The sequence below is a fragment of the Moschus berezovskii genome, chromosome 22 (genome assembly GCF_049115385.1).
Source record: "Moschus berezovskii isolate FMDL1 chromosome 22, NW_MosBer_1.0, whole genome shotgun sequence".
NCBI classification, from domain to species: domain Eukaryota; kingdom Metazoa; phylum Chordata; class Mammalia; order Artiodactyla; family Moschidae; genus Moschus; species Moschus berezovskii.
The window spans coordinates 52,766,379-52,787,491 of record NC_142481.1 but is presented as its reverse complement, the minus strand read 5'-3'; the positions used below and the strand labels follow the sequence as shown (position 1 = coordinate 52,787,491).

The following is a 21,113-nucleotide window of genomic DNA, read 5'->3' as shown; positions in this document are numbered from 1 at the left end:
GTCTTCTCCAACACCACAGTTCAAAAGCATCAATTGTTTGGCGCTCAGCTTTCTTCACAGTCCAACTCTCACATCCATACATAAACACACATTTATTGTTACAGACTCATTCTTATTTCATGCAGTGGATTACATTTTTTTTTCTGTGTTTTCATGCTCAAGTCATCCCAGATTTGAGCAGCAAGAGCCCCTTCCAGCTGGCCCTGTGTCCTTCTGACACAGCCCCATCAATTTTGGCTCAGCCTTCTGGCACATGGTGTTCCTGGCTTGCCTTGTACTTACTTTACCCTAGTCCTGGAGTCAGCCCTTTCTCCAAGGAACCCTGCTTCCTTTTAGTGGAGATTGTGTCTAAATAGACATATTTAGTGGAGAAAATGGGTTGAGGAAAAAAAATGTTCAGATCTCAAAAGCCAAATCTCATGGACCACACAACAGATTTCAGCAGAATCTGGTTCTTCACCCTGCCCAAGCTCTACACATAATGGAAGAGTGGAAGCCCAAACCCAGCTGCTGACCGTGGTCTGAGAAGGTCCCTGACCCCAGGAGGCAGAATCCCCTCCTGCTGTAGAAGCTTGGAGACAGTTGCTTTCCCAGAGTCCCTTGAACTAGGTACACACCTAGGGCGTATTTGTATGACTTCAGATTGGGAGCCTCGATGCAAGGAAGTTGGTGTCTAGAAACTTTTCTCAGGGGAGCTGTAGGGGCTTCAGCTCTGGGACAGTTGCTTTCCCAGAGTCCCTTGAACTAGGTACACACCTAGGGCGTATTTGTATGACTTCAGATTGGGAGCCTCGATGCAAGGAAGTTGGTGTCTAGAAACTTTTCTCAGGGCAGCTGTAGCAGGTAGGGGTGCCAGATTTAGACAAAATAAGAACATTATTGTATGCAGTATACCTTTACTAAAATACTATTGTTTATCTGCAGTCCAAAGTGAACTGGGTTGCCTGTGTTTTGGGGCCTAACAGGAGCCTCTGGACTCCAATCCCATTGGGCCGCATGGCAGTCACCCAGCAGGTAGGTCCCATCCCCACCAGGCCTTCGTGTGGGGTGATCTCTGGCTGCAGAATGCTCCCGCCTGTCCCTCCAGCTCTCCTTGAGATTCTGTGGGACCCACAGCATTCTTATAATGGTCCCTTTTTTGCTTAAATAAGTTCTGAGTGCTGTGAAGGGCCATCTGTGCCTGCCTCTCATTGTGTTGGAGTCAGGTGGGGACAAAGAGAGGAAACCCCCAGAAAAGTTCTGGAAACTGGAGCAGAGAAGGGCCTTGTTCCCCGCTTCCTTCCAGAACTTGCAGAATTCCCCAGCCATCAGACTGAAGACAGTCACCCATGCGTCCATTCGTCATCTACCATCTACTCATCTTCCCATCCATTCATCCACCCACCCACCCTCCATCTGCCATCCACCATCTACAATCTGTCCATCCATCATCTACCATCTGTCTATCCATTGTCTGTCCATCCCTCCATCCAGCTGACATTCAGAATGGAACACCTGCTCTGTGCTAGGTGCTGTCTAGGTCCTGGAGACACCACTGATGAAGACACAGCAGATACAAATGTGTCTGTTCCCACAGGGAGCTTGCCTTCCTGTAGGGAAGGCAGGCATTAAGACAAGTTACACGTGTTGTATGTCAGCTGGTGAGAAGTGCCATCAAGATGAACCGTGAAGGGGCGGGGAGCACTGAGGCAGGGGCTGTCAGTGTTCTACCCTAAGTGGTCAGGAAGGTGCCTTGAAAAGGGGAGGAGCCGCATGGGTGATGGAGGGTGGAGCATCCCAAGCGGAGGCAGCAGCGATCCCCAGGGTGCTGGGGAGTCAGTGCGCCTGGTCTGAGGGACCCCACCGAGGCTGGAGGGAGGGAGGGCACGGGCAGGGGAGCCAGAGTCCAGGGCAGGTCAGGGCAGCCATGAGGCTGTGGGGAGGGCTGGGATTCAACTCCAGAGAAACCGGGGCTGCGAGTGGGATCTGAGCCAAGGAGATTTGGGCTCTGATTCCATTTTTAAAGGCCACTAAGTGCCACCTTGGAGAAGGCAATGGTACCCCACTCCAGTACTCTTGCCTGGAAAATCCCATGGATGGAGGAGCCTGGTAGGCTGCAGTCCATGGGGTTGCGAAGAGTCAGACACGACTGAGCGACTTCACTTTGACTTTTCCCGTTCATGCATTGGCGAAGGAAATGGCAACCCACTCCAGTATTCTTGCCTGGAGAATCCCAGGGACAGGGGAGCCTGGTGGGCTGCCGTCCATGGGGTCGCACAGAGTTGGACACGACTGAAGTGACTTAGCAGCAACTTAGCAGCAGCAAGCGCCACCTCAAGGAGAAGCAGGCCTTCTGAATGAACCAATTTAAACTTGAAATGACAGAGGAAACCAGGATGCTTTTCCCTGAATGACTGATTTTATTCTACCAAGTTCACTAGATGTGGGGCAGGACTTGAGATCGAAAGGTCAAGTTTCCTTATAGGAGTGGGTGGCTGGAAAACTCACACCTCACGGGCATCCCCTGTTTATTCCTCACCACAACCCCACAATACTGCATTTACAGATGAGGAAACAGGCCCAGCGTAGCCCAGCACCTTGTCCAGGGATAGCGAGAAGGTCCAGAGAGGCCCAAGTGGGGTCGACAAGGACAGTTTTCCTCCCCCACCAGCCTGGTGGTGGGGCAGGCTGGCTGGGAGTGGGCATGCGGATGGAGAACCACCGTCCCCGGCTCCCAAGGCCGCTGGGATGACCTGCCCACTTCCGGACGAGGCTGGCAGAGCCACGAGACGTCTGCTCCCAGATGGAAAATTGAAACCATGCTTCTCCGTCACTACAGCCATTTGTCACTGAACTGAGGTGCATAAAAACAGCTTAATTCAAACCATGCTGCCACCCCCTCCCCTCCCTCCTTTCCTGAGCCTTCCCCCGGCTCACTTCAGGAAGGTAACAGACACAGTGCGGTGTCAAAATGAAGGGCCCACTTGCTACTCCTTGTTGAGCTGAGCCTGCTAAGATGCTGTGGTTTGTCTTCACCACAATGCCAAGACTTAAGAACTATTATCAGGCCCACTTTTCAGATGAAGAAACTGAGGCCTGACTTAAATAGTTTGGCCAAAGTCATGCCAACAACAGGCAGAACCAGGTTCTGGCCAGACCTTCCCGTGGAACCCAGCTGCCCCTCTGTGACCGCGTCTGCTGCGCTGGGACACATAGCAGCCAGATATACACCAGAACCCTGGACCTGGGCTGGATCCCAGATCCACTGCAGCTGCTGAGTGTAGTTGGCCTTGCAGAACCCTCTCTGAGCTCCAATGGGAGACCCACCTGCCTTGGAGACTCATCACACACCTCACAGTTTCCTGTACTGGTCTTCATCCCCCAACTACGTGAGCACCAGCCTCTCACCATCTCAAAAGTCTCTTTTTCACCCCCGCCCTCGTCTGTATCATCAGACAAGGGAGTGTAACTGAAGAATGAGGAGCCCCCGGGTTAGAGTCCTGGTGGGGTCTCTTCCAGCTGTGTGACTTTGGGCAAGTTCCTTAACCTCTCTGTGCTTCCATTTTCTTAACTGTACAAGAGACACAATAATAGTTCCTGTCTCAGAGTGATCATGAGGAGTCAGTGAGATACTGTGTGTAGCATGTTTAAAACAATTTTTAATAAAGGACTGGACTGTTTAATAAAGGCTGATGGATACTAGCCAAGAAAGCCCTGTAAACGTGTCTGATGACATCACAGGAACAAGTGAATGGTTGTAAAAATAACTGAGCGACAAGCAGTGATCAGACCAGGAACGGGGGTAAACGAATGAGCGAGTGAGGGAGTGAATGAATGTGAAACTGACCAGCCTAGTTCAGGAGAGGTCCGTGCAAGCCCGGCCCCTTTCTCCAGTCTCAGGAGCCCTGGGCTGCAGGTGAAGACGTGTGGTGGTGAACAGCCCACACAGGGGGAAGGGGGAGAATTTGAGTTCCCTTTGGGGGAAACCTGCAAGCCGGAGCCCCAGGCTGCTTCCTCAGCCCAGAGTAGAGGATTTGTTTCTGTAAGGCCTCCTTCCCCACGTTCACCCTGCATACCTCCTTCAGTGATTCTGACTAAAATAGGGGAAAAAGTGAAGGGGGATAGGTCTCTGGAGAGTCCTGGACCCCGGAAACAAAGGCTTCTTAGAGGTGTCACTGAGATGACCCTGAGAGTGAGCTCTGGGTTAGATAGGAGTAATGTGGTATAGTACAGAAAATGCATTAATACTGAGAGACCCCAGCAGTACAGGCCAGCCTTGGCCTATTGCTCTTCACTTAATCGCGTCTTGTGAATATTCTGTTTTTTACAAATTGCTGATTTGTGGTGACCTTGCGTCTGTGTGCTGTCCTTAGTCCCTCAGTCGTGTCTGACTCTTTGCAACCCCATGGACTGTAGCCTGCCAGGCTCCTCTGTCCATGGGATTCTCCAGGCAAGAATACTGGAGTGGGTTGCCATGCTATTCTCCAGGGGATCTTCCCAACCCAGCGATCGAACCCAGGTCTCCCACATTGCAGGTGGATTCTTTACCATTTGAGCTACCAGGGAAGCCCAAGAATACTGGCATGTGTAGCCTGCCCTTCTCCAGGGGATCTTCTCGACTCAGGAATTGAACCAGGGTCTTCTGCCTTGCAGGCAGATTCTCTACCAGCCGAGCTACCAGGGAAGCCCACCCTGCGTCTATCACGTGCCATTTTTCCAACAGCATTTGCTCACTTCCTGTTTCTGTGTCATATTTTGGTAATTCTTTGAGTATTTCAAACTTTTCCATTATTGTTATATTTGTAATGGTGATCAGTGGGCTTAGATGTGACTACTGTAATTGTTTTGGGCACCCCGAACCACACCCATACTAGAAGGCAGATTTAATTAATACACGTCATGTGTATTCTCACTGCTTCATGACCAGGTGTTCTCCTGTCTCTCCCTCTCCTCGGGCCTCCCTGTTCCTGAGACACAAAATTGAAGTTAGGCCAGTTAATAACCCTGAAGTGATATCTCAGTGTTTAAGTGGAAGGAAGAGTCAAGTGTCTTTCACTTTAAATCAAAAGCTGAAAACAAGCTTAGTGAGAAAGTCACGTCGAAAGCCAAGGCAGGCCAAAAGCTAGTCTTCTCACACCAAACCATTAGCCAAGTTGTAAATGCAAAGGGAAAGTTCCTGAAGGAAATTAAATGGCTGCTTCAATGAACACATGGCTGATAAGAAAGTGAAACAGCCTTACTGCTTACGGAGAAAGTTTGAGTGGTCTGGATAGAAGATCAGACCAGCCACGTTCCCTGAAGCCAAAGCCTAATGCAGAGCAAGGCCCCTACTCTCCCCAATTCTGCGAAGGCTGAGAGGTGAGGAAGCTACAGAAGTGGTTCATGAAGCTGAAGGAAAGAAGCCATCTCTACAACATGAAAGTGTCTGGTGAAGCAGTGTACTGTGCAAAAGCTTTAGCCCAGTTCACGCATGACTGTCCTGCAGTGAATAGCAGATGTTCAGTGCAGACAATGAAACAGCCATTAAGAACATTCATGATTCTTAGGAAGAGGTTCAAGTATCAAAATACACAGCCCTCATGGACAACTTTGAGGGGTTCAAAATACAGTGGAGGAATTAGCTGCAGATACAGTGGGAACAGCGAGAGAGCTAGCAGTGGGGCCTGCAGATGGGGCTGAATGGCTGCAACTTCGTGATCAAACATGAATGGAGACGAGCTGCTCCTTATGGAAGGACATGGAAGTGGTTTCATGAGGTGGAATCCACTCCTGTGAAGATGTTAAGACTGCTGAAATGACCGCAAAAGATTTAGACTATGATCTCAACTTAGTTGATAAAGCAGGTTTGAGAGGACTGACTCCAATTTTGAAAGAAGTTCTGTTGTGGGCCAGCTGCTATCAGGCAGCACTGCATGCTCCAGAGAAACTTCACCAAAGTCAGTCATTACAGCCAAACTCACTGGTGTCTCATAGTAAGAAATTGCTGCAGCCACCACCCCTATTAGTCAGCAGATCAATGCTGAGGCAAGATCCTCCACCAGCAAAAAGAGGATGACTCTCTGAAGGCCCAGATGATGATTAGAATGTTAAAGCAATGAAATATGTTTACTTTAAGGCACGTACATTGTGTTTTCAGACATAATGTTATTGCGTGCTTAACAGACTACAGCAGACTACAGCATAGTGGAAACATAGCTTTCACAAGCAGCAGGAAACCAAAACATTTGTATGATTTGTTGCAATATTTGCTTTATTGCAGTGGTCTGGAGTTGAGCCAGCAACATCTCGGAGGTTCTCCTGTATTTTATTCTGGTAAGATGTTAAATTTCCTGATTTGGATCATTTTATTTATTTAAGTGATAGAAAGTCATGTTCTTGGGAAATACACGCCAGTTAGGGAGAAAGGGGGCTGATGTCTGCAATTTACTTATATATGGTATTTACATGAAAATACATACAGAGAGAAAGAAAAGGGCAAAATGTCAGTGATGGTCAATTTGGGTAAAGGGTATACAAGAATCCCTTATATTCTTGCAACCTGTCTGTTGAATTTATACCAAAATAAAAAGTTACAAAAAATAATAACTAAAAAATGAGTAAGTAACCCCAAACCTGTGATGTCACGCTGTAGCCCAGCACCACTCTTTCAGGTTCTTGACTTCCTCCAACCCTGAAACACACCCATGCCCGCTTGGTCCCCCCCGGGGCACTGGAGACTGTCGTGCTTAAGTGGGTGGCCCATTGCTCGGATGGTTTGGATGTCCTTACCTCCTCATCCTCCTAGCTCGAGAGATGCCAGAAGCATCCACTATATGCTGGGCACTGGCACTGATTGTGGTGGTCCCAGGGTCAGTGAGAGACACCCTACCCCCACCCTCAGGGAAGTAACAGACACAGGACAGGAATTACAAGGGGAAGAGGGTGGGAGGAGAGGGGCTCAGGGACCCAGTAGTCTGGAGAAGGATGAGAGCAGGAAGGCTTCTAGGTAGAGATAGTTTATGCCAAGATCCAAAGGAAGAGGAAAAGAGCTCAGAGAGGAGAAGGGGCAAAAATGCTTCCCAGCAAGTCTATGAGTTAGGTGCCCTGAGCCCGTTTTACAGGTGGGAAAACTGAGGCTCCAGGTGTGTAATTAACTTGCCCAGAAAGGTGCCATGGCTAGGACATGATGGCCCTGGGATCTTCACTGCCCCACCTTCCTGTAAGCGAGAAGGGTGACATCTATGGGAACTGGAGACAGCTCTAGGAGGGGGGACATCTGGGGTGGGGGCTGCCTCTTCCATCCCCAGGAGGCCAGGATGCAGATAACCAGCAGGATTTTCAGGTACCACTGTCTCCAATCTACACTTTTTGCTGAGCTGTTTCCCCAGAATTCCATAGTCTTAAGAGCCGGGTTTCTCCCCTGATAATGAAATGGGAGAGATCACTCCACGGGGAAAATCAGGCCACTCAACCTCCCCTCTCAACTTCTCAGCCTTCTTCCTGCCAGAGCTGCCGGGATGTCCGGGGAGCAGGAGAGCACCACAGACCAGATGCCCAGGTAAGGAACCAGATGTCCAGCCCTGCCACTTAGAAGCCTGACGTCTCAAGTCTGGGCCTCCGTCTTCTTGTCCCTAAAACACAGACACTAGTGGTGCCACAGCCTTGGCTCAGGGCTGGACAGCTTTATAAGGATGGACCGTTGATCAGAATGACGGTCGTTTTGAGACTGAAACACCTCATTTTCTCCCTCTGTGGCCCAGATGCCGAGGAATGAGGTCCAGTCTCGCTTTCTGGCCGACTCCTCTCCTTCCAGACTGTGTGGTTGTTTTTCCTCTCGTTGCTTTGCCAGAAGTGAGAGTCACAAACCTCACCACCTGCCCTTTGGAAGAAAATCATTATTTTAACCAAGAAGATAGGGATGTCAAACCTTAGGGAACAGTAGGAAACTCATAAGGTGTCAGCAGGGATGGGTCTCAGACTCCACATTCATCCCATTGTGGCCTCTTTGTGTGTCTCTGCTGCAGGGGCTTCAGGGACCTAACCCCAAAATACAGTTGGGGAGAGGGATTTAAGAGTCTGGCACCTGGAAAGATTCCAGCAGCTTCTGTGTTTAGGCTGGACCTGTGGCCTCAGCTCACCTGAGCGGCTGCCTTTCAGAACGGCCCCAGGCGGCTCCGTCACTGATAATGGTCCTCAGTGATTAGCATGGTCACAGGACCACTGCATCTCCTGATTCCAGGAGAGGGGACATCCGTCCTTCCATGCCCAGGAGGCAGGGATGCAAATAACTAACAGGATTTTCAGGGACTGGTCTCCAGTCCCTGGGACAGACTGAGTTATTTTTGCTGGGCTATTTCCCTAGAAATTCTGTAGACTGAGAACTAGATCTCTCCCCTGAATAATGACGTTGGAGTGGTCATGCCATCCTCAGCATTGAAGATGGCCATGCCAAAATTTTGTGGCTGTGTAGAGATGTGCTACACTGGGTGATCACATACCCTAAAACATGATGTGGATGATAAGGCTGCTCCCGTACTGTGTTTATGGATTGCTTTCATTCATCTAACGCAAACGTGTTCTCAGAGTGCTTGCTCTTGGCTGAGCACTGGTAATAGAGAGCTTCCCAGGGCACCGGGATTCAGGGAGGCCGGATGGTGGGCCCGCTGACACCCATGAGAATGGCAGTCGGTGGGGGGGTATGTGGTGCTATGAAGTGGGAGTGTGCTCGTGTGTGTAGTCAGGGAGGCTTCCTGGGGAAGGAGTCCGGTGTTTATCCTAAGAGCAATTGGCTACAGCAGTTGAGGTTTTAATCAAGGGGTGATGGTGATCAGATTTGCATTTTGAAAGTGTGTTCTGCCGACAGTGTGGAGAATGGCTTGTTGGAGTTAAGGGTGGGAGCCAGGGAGGAGGCTGTCGCCCACCCCTGGTGAGAGGCCTCAGCCAAATATTTCTAAATGCTTCCCACTCTCTTGGCCAAGAGGATGGAGAGAGATAGATGGGTTGAGAGATACTGAATGGACCATCCTGACAGGACTCAGGGGTTCACAGGTTTTGGGCAGAGGGAGAAGTCAGAGTCACAGATGCCTCCAGGTGTCTGGCCCAGAGAAGTTGGGCCAGGTGGTGTCTGCTTGTCCAGGTAACTCATGTGAGAGAGGGAAATAAAAATCTTTGTCATAAACTTAAAAAGTACAGAATGTAGCTTACAGTACAATATTGTCCTTGTTTTAAAATATATGGAAAAAAAGACTGAAAGGAAATTCACTGAAGATTAACAGAGGTTCTCTCTGCACACAGGATTCTCGTCTTTCTGCTTTTCTATGTTTCCCAAATAATCGTTCATGACCATGTACTAATACAATAATTAGGGAAAACCACATGTGAAAAGTGATGTGTATTTCATCAGTTCTAGGACAGTCTAGCCTCTGATGGAGGTAGTGTTTCATTTTTTCCCAGAGAATAAGTCTGGCTGGTCAGAGCAGGAAAGTTACCATAGCTGGCACTCCATAGCTTAACCTGTACAGTTTCCATCAGAATCTGCCAGCCAGGCTCAGCCCTCATCACCTCTGAAAGAAATTTTTGCTTCATTTGTTAAATCCAAGTGTGTGATGTTCCGAAGTTTAGAAGTTCATTGTCATTTTCTTTTGTAAGTTCAATGTCATGTTTTCTCCTTTTCTCCCAAAGAAAACTTGCAAAGCAAACCACAGCTGCACATGCTCGACATCTTCCTGCAGTACTTGGTTCTTTCAAAAAAATGAAGTGTTCCCTTCCCTGGCTTCAAAAGGCCGGAGAGGTGCTCTGTTTTGTTTCACGTCTGGCTCCAGGAAGATAGGATTTGGGTCAGGAAGAGCCCCTTGGAAGCAGCCTTCCCTGTAAATCCAGTCTGTTTGCTCGGGAAGGACAAAAGGTTGAAACATTTTAAAAAGTGAGCCTGAAGGATTGAGTCTGGCTCAGGGGGACCCCCGACTGTCTGGGGAAGATTATGGCCCCATTCCAGGGAGATTAGCCCCCAAATGCAGATGTGGGGGGAGGAGGCTGTGCTCCAGGTCCCTGCAGCCTCCAGCCATTGATTTCCAAAGGGCTTCCCGCCCCGCCAGGCACAGCCTGGCTCTGTCGCACTGGAGACCCGGGAGGACCCTGACCCCTTTGGTTCTGCAAAGTGTCAGGTTTTTAGTCAGGTTCCTGCTCCAAAAGTCCAAATCTCAGCCTGCGCAAGAGGTGATTGTCCCTCCTTGAAGAAGTTTGGAGGACAGAGTGCTCCCGCCTTGACAAAATGGTAGCAGAGCAGTAACAGTCATAGTAGCAGTAATAGTAATAGTAATAACGCTAGCAGGAGTCAGAGTAGAAATTGTGCGAGCAGTGTAGTGATAGCAGTCACGGTGTTACCGTTGGTACCAACAAGGGTAAAAGTATCAGTCATGAGGGTAGCACAGTGCTGATCATAACAAAGACAGTGTTATTCATAGTAGCAATAGTAACTATGTCTGCTAAGGCGCTTCAGTGTCTCTGACTCTTTGTGACCCCGTGGGTCCTCTGTCCAAGGGATTCTCCAGGCCAGGAACACCGGAGTGGGTTGCCGTGCCCTCCTCCAGGGGCTCTTCCTGACCCGGGGCTTACCATCAGTGGCAATGGTAGTGATGGCAGTGGTCGTGATGGTAGGAGGCATAGGAGCAGTAGCAGCAGTAGTGCTCGTAATCACGGTGGTGCTGAGAGCAGCAGTGATCAGAGTAGGACCAGTACTGCTGTCACTTCCACCGACTGCTCGCTGCTTCCCAAATGCTGCTGGCAGCACTAGACAGAAGCAAACCCGTTCACCTCCGGGATACCCGGGAGAAAGGTTCCGTTACTTTCCGTCCCTGTTTTCTCATGAAGAAATTGAGGCAGGGGCCTTTTACTTGGTTGCCCAGTCTCTCAGCTGTCAAGAGGCAGGGCCAGGATTTGAATCCAAATTTGAATCCGTGTCACTTCACAGGCTCCGTGTGGGTCACAGCCTGGCTGCCCCAGAGGATCACTGGACACAGCTCATGCCTGGCCCCTCCAGGGACTCTGCTCAGCCAGTCTGCGGAGAGCTCGGCCTTGGTTTTGTGTGGTGAGCTCTGAGGGCGATCTAGCACTCAGCCAGGGTGACCATCACCACACTGCACGGTAGTTCTCACACCTGGGGGCAGCAGGACCCCTGAAGATTACACAGCTTGTCACCCACCCGCCGAGTTTCTGATTTAAGAGATCCGGGTGGGGCCCAGGAACCTGCATTTCTACTAGTCTCTCAGGGGATGTTGGTCAGGGACCCCCCTCTGAGAAACTGTCCTCTCCCAGAGCAGAAACTGTCCATGTGTGCATGCATTCACTCAGCAAACTCTCGTGAGCGCCTACTCTGTGCAGCCCTCTGCCAAGCTGTGAGTGACAAGGCAAAAGGGGAGGAACCCGCAAGCCCCTCTGTCCTTCCTTCCCTGACAACGTGGAGCCCGTGGGGGCTGTGGGGGGCCTGAGGGATAAGAGAGTGTCCTCCTGGCAGGGATTGGACTGAAGGGACTTCCTGGACCCTCAGTCCATTGTGTGGGGAGCGCCTTTGTCCTCAGCCCCTGAGCTAACTTACTTCCAAACTTTCCCTTTAAGTCGATTACATAAGTGTTCCCTGAGGCTTCGAACCATCCAGATGGGCCTGTGGCCATCCCACCAGCTGTTCCTGGGATGTCAGCCCCAACCTCCTTCCTGGACCCTGGAATCCCTGGAGCAGCCTGACATGGAGCAGCTGCCGAAACATCAGGAGGGCCCACGACAAACAGCCTGTGTGCTCCCGGCTCCTCCCGCAGGCAGCTGCAGTGGGGGAGGGGTGGGTCCTCGTGACCCCAAACCTCTGGGCCCACAACACACACGCTGGTCACCTCCCATCCACAGAACAGCCTGTCCTTGTCCCTCCTGCTCTCCTTGGATGCGTTCCTGGGCCCTCGGTGAAGAATCTCCTCCCACCTGCCCTCAGGTCGCCCTCATGACCACATCCAGGGGCCACTGGGGTCCCAGGCTTCCAGGTCCTTCAGAATTACCTGGAAAGTTGGCACAAAATAGCCAGCTGGGGGCCACACCTGAGAGCCTGATCCCGGAGTTCTGGGAGGGATCTTCATGTTTGATGAGGTATCCAAACAGTCCAGGGGTTCCTTGGACCACACTTTGCACAGCACTGGTGGAGAGAGGAAGCTCTCATTACCTGACGTGTGATATATACACACACGTGAGAGGCTATTCTGTGTCTGTGTATGTGTAGAGAGAAAAGAGCTTCCCAGGTGGCTTTATTGGTAAAGAATGCAGGAGACGGAAGATTTGTGGGTTAGATCCCTGGGTCGAGAGGATCCTCTGGAGGGGGGCATGGCAACCCACTCCAGTATTCTTACTTGGAGAATCCTGTGGACAGAGGAGCTTGGCAGGCTACAGTCCATAGGGTCACAAAGAGTCGGACAAGCCTGGAGCAATTTAGCACCCACACACGTATAGGTATATTGATACCGTGTCATATTAGTTTCCTAGGGCTGCCATAGCAAATTACCCAAACTGGGTGACTTAAATCAGCAGACATATATTCTCCCACAGTCTCGAGGCCAAAAGTCCAAAATCAAGGTGTGGGCAGGGTCAGCTTGCTTGGGAGGATCCAGGGGAGGGTCCTTCCAGCTCCTAGTGGCCCTAGACATTCTTTGACTTGTGGCCACATCCTTCTGAATTGGCTTTCAAGCAGAAGGACAGGGAAGATGCCCGAGTTCAAGTCCACCCCCAGGGCGGAGCGGCAGGCTGGTCCCTGGCCCTGTCTCCAAGCAGTCAGGCTTTGCCCCACAGCCAGCGAAGTGGCTGATCAAACGGCGCGTTTTTCTGAGACTGCACACTTCCACCTGGCATCTGCCTGTCAACACCTACAGTCCTCACCCCTCGCGGTTCCCCACCCTCCCTGGCCTCTCCTGCCAGCTCCTGTCCTTCTCCCTTTATGCCCAACCCTGGGCCTCTTCCCTCCTCTTAGACCCACCTTCTAAGAGCTTCAAGTGCCATCGATGTGTGGGTCACCCTACACCCACTTTAGCTCTTGCCTCCCTGAGTTCCACAGGGTTCCAGGGCCAACCACTCAAATGTCTTCCAGATTCCTCACTGGCCGGTTATGAAGGTAGGAAACCTCGTAGCCTATCTGAGCCCCCACTTGTGTCTGTGGCCTTGGGGGGCTGCTGTAAGATACAGCAATGACACCGAGCACAGGGCGGGCACCCAGAGCCAGAGGTGAGAATCTCACAAGTCAGATAAGAAGTGCACACCCACCCCTCCAGGTTGGAGCTCCCAGAGCTGGAAGCAGGGCCTCGGCCAGGTTCCCCTCCCTTCCAGGGTCGGAGGAGACAGCTGCCCTCTGTTCTTGGAAGGACCCTACCTGTCCTTCTCTGGTACATAAAACTTAAAGCCAGAGGTGAAGCATTCCTATTCTCCAGTATGAGGTTTGGGGTTTAAGTGGCACTCTCTTCTGGAACGAAGTACAAGGACTTGAACTTACACTTACTCTTACTAAAGTGTAAATGACTGACAATAGATCAGTTCCCAAGAAAAAACAAGTACGAGGACCCTGGTTCTGGGGTCAGGGAGCAGGCACCCCCACCTACAGTCAGCAATTAAGGGGTACCTCCCAAAGGAGGTGGTGCAGAATTGCCCACCACTGGGGGGCAGCAGAGCACCAGGGATCAGTTTAGAAATACAAAGACAGGGGTCCGAATTGGTACCTTGATAAGTTGTGAAACTCCTGGCCACCCCGTCTAGACAGCCCTTCTTCCTTCCAATTGAATTCTCTCTCCCTCTGTGCATCCCCATCAGGCGAGGATACAAAGGTCCCAAGTGCAGCAGGAGTCTCATTCCTCACGGGCAGGTTTGCCCAAGTAGAGACAGACGCACTTTACACCTTGTTCAGGCTGTGAGGACCAGCTCCGAAACACCTGACTTCTTAGTGACTTGGAGCGTCAGCCTCTCCTGGGAGCTTGCCGACTCTCGGGCCCACCGCAGACCCATAGGCTCAGACTCTCAGAGGGTTAGGCCCAGCAGTTTTTTTTCAGTTTATTTTATTGAAGTACACTTGATTTACAATGTTGTATTAATTTCTGCTGCACAGTAAAGTGACTCAGTTATGCATACATATTCTTTTTCATTTTCTTTTCCATTATGGTTTATCACAGGATGTTGAATGTAGTTTCTTATGCTATACCGTAGGACCTTGTTGTTTATAGACTGTGTACAATAGTTTGCATCTGCAGACCCGACTCCCAGTTCACCCTTCCCTCATCCCCTTTGTGTGTTCTCTGTGTCTCTGAGTACGTTTCTGTTTCACAGATAAGTTCATTTGTCTCATATTTTGGAGTCCACGTATAAGTGATGTCATATGGTATTTGTCTGACTTACTTAACTTAGTATCTCTAGGTCCATCCGTGTTGCTGCAGATGGCATGATTTCATTCTTTTTTATGGCCAAGTAGTATTCCATTGTATATATGTGCCATATCTTCTTTATCCATTCATGTGTTGATGGACACTTAGGTTGTTTAGTCATTTGGGGTTTTTATGGCCCTCGGGATTCTGCTCAGCTCAGGGTCGAGAATGACTGCTTTCAGTTAAGCCAACAAGATGGGAACGTTGGTTCACGTGCTGTCATGTGTCGGTGCTGCTGTAAGGAAGAAAGGCCTGGTTGGGTTCTGTTTACCGCAAGGATGTTGGTTTGGAGCAGGGATTCGACCCCGGCAGGCCTTTCCGCGAGCTGGGCCAGGTGGACCATTAATGTGAAGGACGAATGAGTCAGTTATGGCCACACAGCATCGTGACCCAGCCTCTGATTAATTCCCAGGAAGAGGAGTTAGAAAGTGGCCTTTGGGTTGTTAGTTCTTCAAAATGAGAACATCTCTGGCTAAAAAAGAAGTCCAGTCCTCCTGACACTGGCATACAGGCCACCTGTCCCAGGTCTTCAGGAGGGAGGGGAACCCACTACCTGGGTTCAGATCCCTGCTCCACACTTACAAGCTGGGCCACCTACTCAGTGACTCAGCGTCTCTGATTCCAGCTTCCTGCCCTATACAGTGGGGACAGAAGCAGTATGCAGCAAGCAAGCTTGTTGTGGGGCTGAAATAACAGTAACATGTGACAGCCTGACCAGAGTAAATGCTCAGCAAGTGTTAGTGAGTTTTTAATAAATGCTTCATTTAAGTTATAATACTTTATGGTTTCCCAGTCTGGCTGTTACTCAGAAAGTTAAATGTAGAGTTACTGTGTAATCCAGCAATTCTGTTTATGTGCCCAAGAGAAGTGAAGAGTTGCTGCTGCTGCATTGCTTCAGTCGTGTCCGACTCTGTGCGACCCCATAGATGGCAGCCGACCAGGCTCCACCGTCCCTGGGATTCTCCAGGCAAGAACACTGGAGTGGGTTGCCATTTCCTTAGGTTCACACAAAAACTTGTACACAAATGTTCATCGCAGCACTATTCACAGCCTCTATAAAGTGGAAAAAACCTAAATTTCCACCAGCAGATGTATGGATAAGCAAAACATAGTCTGTCCACAGAATGGAATAGTATCTGTTGCCCGTAAAAAGGGACGAAGCACTGATAGGGGCTGCAACATAGATGAGCCTTGCAAGCATTATGTTCAGGTCAAAAAAAAAGGAAAGGAAAGTTATCTCTCAGTCGTGTTGCACTGTTTGCAACCCATGAACTGTAGCCTGCCAGGCTCCTCTGTCCTTGGATTTCTCCTGGCAAGAATACTGGAGTGGGTAGCCACTCGCTCCTCCAGTGTTCTTCCCAACCCAGGGATTGAACCCGAGTCTCCTGCATGGCACGGCAGATTCTTTACCATCTACGCCACCAGGGGAGCCCAATCCGGACACAAAAGACCACAGCCTGTCTGATGCTATGTATATGAAATGTCCAAAAGAAAATCTCATAGAGACTGAGAGCAGATCAGTAGTTGCCAGGGGTGGAGGGGTTGGAGGTGATGGCTCAGAATACAGGGTTTCTTTTAGGAGTGGTGGAAGGCTCTAAAAGTCATTGTATTGATGGTTGCATGACTGAATATGCTGAAACCCATGCAACTCTGTGCTTTATAAGAGTGAATTGTGTGGCTTGTGAGTTATATCCCAGAAGAGCTCCTTAAAAAAGCTGTTTTCCCCATCAGATGCCCTAAAGCTATTTTTTATTGTTAATGAGGGCAGGGAGGGAAAGAGTGACTTGTGAACGTTTTAATTTTTTCCCAAAAATGCAAAACAGGTTAGAAACACGAGCTGCATTCCATCTGCAAGTGAAGGCTCTGCCCCGGCCCCCCTCAAGGTCAGGCCTGCAATAACACAGTAAAGCAGGGCAGCCTGCCGAATTGTGGGCTGTGTTTTTAAAGGCTGCAGACTTTCCAGCTGCATTTTGTCTGGAAACATCACACAGTCTTTGAGGTGGGTTAAGCCCCTAGGATCTTTGGGGGCTTCGGGCTCAATTATCATCAGAAAATTGCAGCATCTCCAGGCTCAGGGAACCAGGCTCTGTGTCCACAGCTGCCCTTGCAGCAGCTGCCAGGGATGCCTGCCTGGGCCTTATCTCCAGGAGGAAGTCACCCCACCCTGTTCCAAATGCTTGTCCAGAGGGATGGGGCCAAGCAGAGTCCCAAGGGGCGAGGCAGCCCCTCATCCCCAGCCAGAGAGAAAGTCTCCTCTCCCTCCCCAACCCCCCGGGCGGAGGAGGAGAGCCACTAGGGGATGGATGGAGTTCCCGGCATGTGTGCTTCCCACGGGGACTTGAGCAGTTCTGTCCCCAGCCTCATCTCTGGCTGGCACCCGCTTACATCTTGCTGTCACCATTGCATCAGTTCAGCGTCAAGGGTGGGGGGCAGCCCTAAGGTCTCACAGCCTGACTTGGCCCCCGAGACACACTTGTTACTTCTCCCCACTCCCTCACACCCCAGGGCCTTTTCACAGGCTGTCATGGGAAGATTCCACCAGGTCCCAACCGTGTGCCCTTGGACAGGTCACTCCCTCCTGGGCCTCAGAGCCCTGTTGGTTATTTGATGAGCTTCCTCAGTGACCAGTGGAGATCTGAAGGCTGGGAGTCTGCGGGTGAGTCTGTGTTTCAACTGCCTGCAGGACAGCTCTTTCTGCAGAGTCAGACTGCTCTCTGCTCACTCATCCTTCCAGCCTCAGCTCCCCTCCTATCCCTGGGGCCTTCCAGGATGTCCTGGCACTTTTGGGTTCCTGGGCCTATCTGTGATGGTGTGGGGGCCTTCTTGTCCACGCTGAAAACTCCTGGAGGGCAGGGCAGTCCCCCTAGCAAGTCCCCTCCCCAGCCTGGCCTGTCACAGGCTCTCTACCAAAGTATTTAAAGAAGCACAAGTGAGTTTCCAAAATACTTCCTCTTTCATGATCTCATTGGTCCTCTCCAGCACCTGGACATAGGAAACAGGCTCTTATTCCGTTTTACAGATGAGAAACTAAGTCTCTGAGCTCTGGGCTCCTGGCCAGCCTGCTCTTCCTCCTCAGTGTTTCCCAGGTTTCCGAGACAGCAGGAGAGAGCCACGTCATCACAGGTGAAAGTGGTGCTGTCATGGCCCCTCCATGGGCTTCTTGAAGGATGCTGTTTAAGCAAAGCCTCCCAGCCCAGCCAGGGAGAGAGGTCACGTGTCCTTTGGCAGAGAGGAACCTGACCCTCAGGCTGGGCTGTGCGCATGCTTGCTGATTCATTACTCCTGGCCCCCGAGTTCTCTGCCTCCCGCCCAACCACCGACACATCGCGCCAGTTCCACTTATCTTCCCGTCAGGAAAGAGGGCAGTGGCCTTAGGGGACCCTGAGGGCCACCCTTCTGGAAGCAGATGTGGACGGGCTGTTTAGGTCAGCGGGAGGACATGTTCTCTGCAGGCAGCTCTGGCCACAGACCAGAGTAGTGGAGCCACAGGAGGCTGTGCCCGGCCAGCCTGGGGTCCAGCCTCCTCCTCTGCCTCCCAGCAAGGTGACCTTGGCAGAGCACCGGACCGGACCTCTCCGCCCATTTCCTTCCTGCCACAGGGGCGAGGGGTGTGTAAAGACATCCTTATTCTGAAGGATGGCCGTGAGGTTTAGAGGTCGTGGAGGTCAGCTCGTATTGGGCAAAGCGCCTTGTGCATAAGAAACCCTTGAAGATCACGTATTTGTGAAAAGATTACTTATTTGTAGAATTCATCAGGAATCCTCTAGATAGAGGCCACATGAGAGAAAACTGCACTTTCAGAGTCAAGAGAGGATTGTGGCCCCCTCTGTGGGGGTCTGGGGGCGGCAGGAGCTGTGGCCACTAGGTGCTGTGGGCGCTGAGGTGACAGCAGACCCTGGGGCTTGAGAGGCAGCGCTTGGCCTGGGGGCGCAGTCAGTGAGACCAGCCGCTCTCTTGGGAGCAGGGAGGACGGAGAAGTAGTGTTGGTGCTGCTGCAGGGGCCTCGGGACTGGGTGCACTCAAGTGTTCTCTCAGGAGCTCCCTGGTGGCTGCAGGGCAGAGACTGATGGGAACTCTGAGCACTTGCTGAGCCCCATGGGGCCTGGGTTTATCCGGGTTACGTATGGTCGTCATCAGTTAGTGAAAGATAAGCTGTGCTTGGTGAGGATGGCTCCAAAAAGGGGTCTTTTGAGGCCGCTGAAGGTCTGGTCTGAGTCAGAGCAGGGTCTGTGGGAGCAGCAAAGACCCCAGGGCCCTGTGGACGCAAACCAGAGGACCCAGCTAAGCAGTAGGGCTGTTTCTCCCCCACACAGTCTCCCATGGCTTCTGTTAGCAAACTGCACAGACCCAACACCTTAAAAACCACACGAGCGTGTTCTCTTACTGCCCTGGAAGCTGGAAGTCTGAAATGAGTCTTTCAGGCAAAAATCAAGGTGTGGGCAGGGCTGCTCCTTCTGGAGGCCCCAGGGGAGAGCTTGTTCCCGGGCCTCTTCCAGCTTCTAGAGGCACCCACGTCCCTTGGCTCACAGCCTGGTCTTCAGTGCTCGTCCCTCCGCCCTCTGTTTGATCCTCATGTCTCTTTTCTCTGACCCTCCTGCTTCCCTCTTACCAGGACCCTTGTGATGACATTGAGCCCATGAGACAAGCCAGGATCCTCTCCCCACCTCCAGGTCCTTAATGACATCCACAAAGTCCCTTTTGTCGTGTAAGGTCACACAGTCACAGGTTCTGGAGGTTGAAACACTCGTGTCTTTGGCGGTGGGGGGTTGGGGGGGTCTCACTATTCCACTGAGCACACACTCTGTATCCACACAGTCGGGGCGGGCAGCCTCTGCCTAATAAGGCTGTTGAAATATCATTCATGTAACTTCGAGTTTTAAAATAACAGCTTCTCTTCCTACAGATGTCGCCAGTACTCACCCCCTTTCTTTCTTTAATGATAGAATGCTTCAGTTTTCACTGGGCTTAAGACTGCTCACTCGCCAGCCTCCTTTGCAGCTAGAAATGATTGCATGACTGTGTCTGGCCACCAGAGTGTGAGCAGACGCATTGCGTGTCCTTACGTGCACCCTTAAAAAGCACGGGCCTGAGCTCCCTCCATCTCTCCCCGCTTCCCAGGGTGGGGCTTGTGGATACCATGGCAGGGGCTGCAGCACCCACTTTGGATCCAGAGATAAAAACCATGTGTTGAAGCTCACAAAATCGCCCTGCTAGTAGTCACCGCCCTCTGGATTGTGAGAGAAATAATACCTTGTATTGTTTAAGCATATGTATTAGGGGGCCTCTCTGTCACAGCAGCGGACCTTGTACCCTGACTCAGACACATGGGCCTGTGTGTCTGAGAGGCTGCCTTGCTCTTCCCACGGCTGATGACTCCATGGTCTCTGCCGCCTCTCTCCTAGATCTTCCCGCTGCTGAGCTGGTTGCAACTGCAGGCAAGATGATCAAATCCTCCCTGACTCGGGCAGAGAGGGGAGGCTTTTTCCCAAAAGTGCAGGCTTGAAGCCAGTAGCCTCAGCATCACCTGGGAGTCTGGTTGGAAATGCAGAGACTCTGGCTCTCGTTCAATCTTGTGCCTCAGATTCTGCACTGAATACGACCCGCAGCTGGGGGTGTGCAGTCACTTGAGAAGCTCTGGTCTTAGCATTCCATGTCTCTGTGCTGAAACCCCTTGCTCTCCAAGTCAGTGGACTTCACGCTGTGCCCCAGTCTCTAGGGTCGTCCGCAGGCCTAGATGCCTCACCCCTGCTTAAGTAAGGCAAAACCACATTTGGGGGTTGATTTGATAGGGTTCTGCAAAGACCGATTTTCCGAAGTGGAGAAGTAATGAAAGTCCTGGTTCTGGGTCACGCCTCCTCTGATGACCACCTCGCTGGGGCCGCACCCCAGGGTGAGTGTCAGGAACCCCCACCTTCTCTCAGTCGTCTGGAGTACTCTTCCCCAGTTTCCTTTGGGGGAGGCAGTCTCCTTGGGTGGAAGGGCCTGGAAACTCGTCTCCAGGTGCACCTGAGATCGATCATTCTCCTTCATGTTGTTTTAGATCATTTTCATTCATTTATGAGTGGATAAACGTTTACTAAGTGCCAGGCACTGTTCTGTGCATTGGGAATACTGCACCAATTGTACACAGGCTTCTCTCATGGAGGTTACATTTTACTGTGGTTGTGTCTGGGGAAAAGATTTCCAGGCAAAGGGAGCAGCCAGTGCAAAGGCCCTGAGGTCATTGGTTTTGGGAATGTTAGGGCAGTGTCACAGCTGGCTGGCATGCTGTGACTGGTGGATAAGGGAAGGCAGCAGGAAGGAGGTGGGGTTATCAGAGGTTTGTGGGGTGACAGGGCTGGTGGGGCAGATGCTTCTGGATGCCCTTGCCCTTGTCGCCTCTCAGCTCCCCAGTGCAATGCATGCCAGTGGCTTCTTACCTGCTGTGTCCCATCTGGGGTTTTCTCTCACCACAGGAGCAAGCCCGGGTTGCAGCAGGGTTCCCCAGAAGAGCCAGAGAGTAGGCTGACCCACTTGCATCTGGCTGAAAGTCCCAGAGCTCAGAAAGCCCTTACTCCCAGGCAGATGAGCATGGGTGTCACCTTGTGGAGGAGTTGATGTTTGGGGAGCTGCCCTCAGGGAAAGAAGGAGAAGCCCGGTGTGGGAAGCCTGGGTCCTGCCCCTCACGTGGGACCGCTCGGAGGCTCGCCCCTAGTCACGGGGTCCCCAGCAGGCCACCCG

General features: G+C 51.4%; 1 protein-coding gene across 12 annotated transcripts in view; it reads left to right on the top strand.

Moving 5' to 3' along the window:
- Positions 1-5,206: 5,206 nt before the first annotated feature.
- LOC129547205 (uncharacterized) overlaps positions 5,207-21,113 on the top strand; it is a 33,383-nt gene continuing 17,476 nt past the window's right edge. For 4 of the 12 annotated variants that reach the window (XR_008684030.2, XR_016035920.1, XR_016035918.1 and 1 more), the window contains exons 1-2: positions 6,104-6,291; positions 7,451-7,516. Coding sequence is in view for 1 of the 12 variants with exons in the window: in XM_088830660.1 (XP_088686786.1) it covers positions 6,074-6,094; positions 6,239-6,291; positions 7,451-7,516; positions 10,928-11,044; positions 11,572-12,217 (903 nt within the window). In the remaining 11 variants the exon portion in view is untranslated. The other 8 variants (XR_016035923.1, XR_016035925.1, XR_016035922.1 and 5 more) reach the window with 6 other exon arrangements.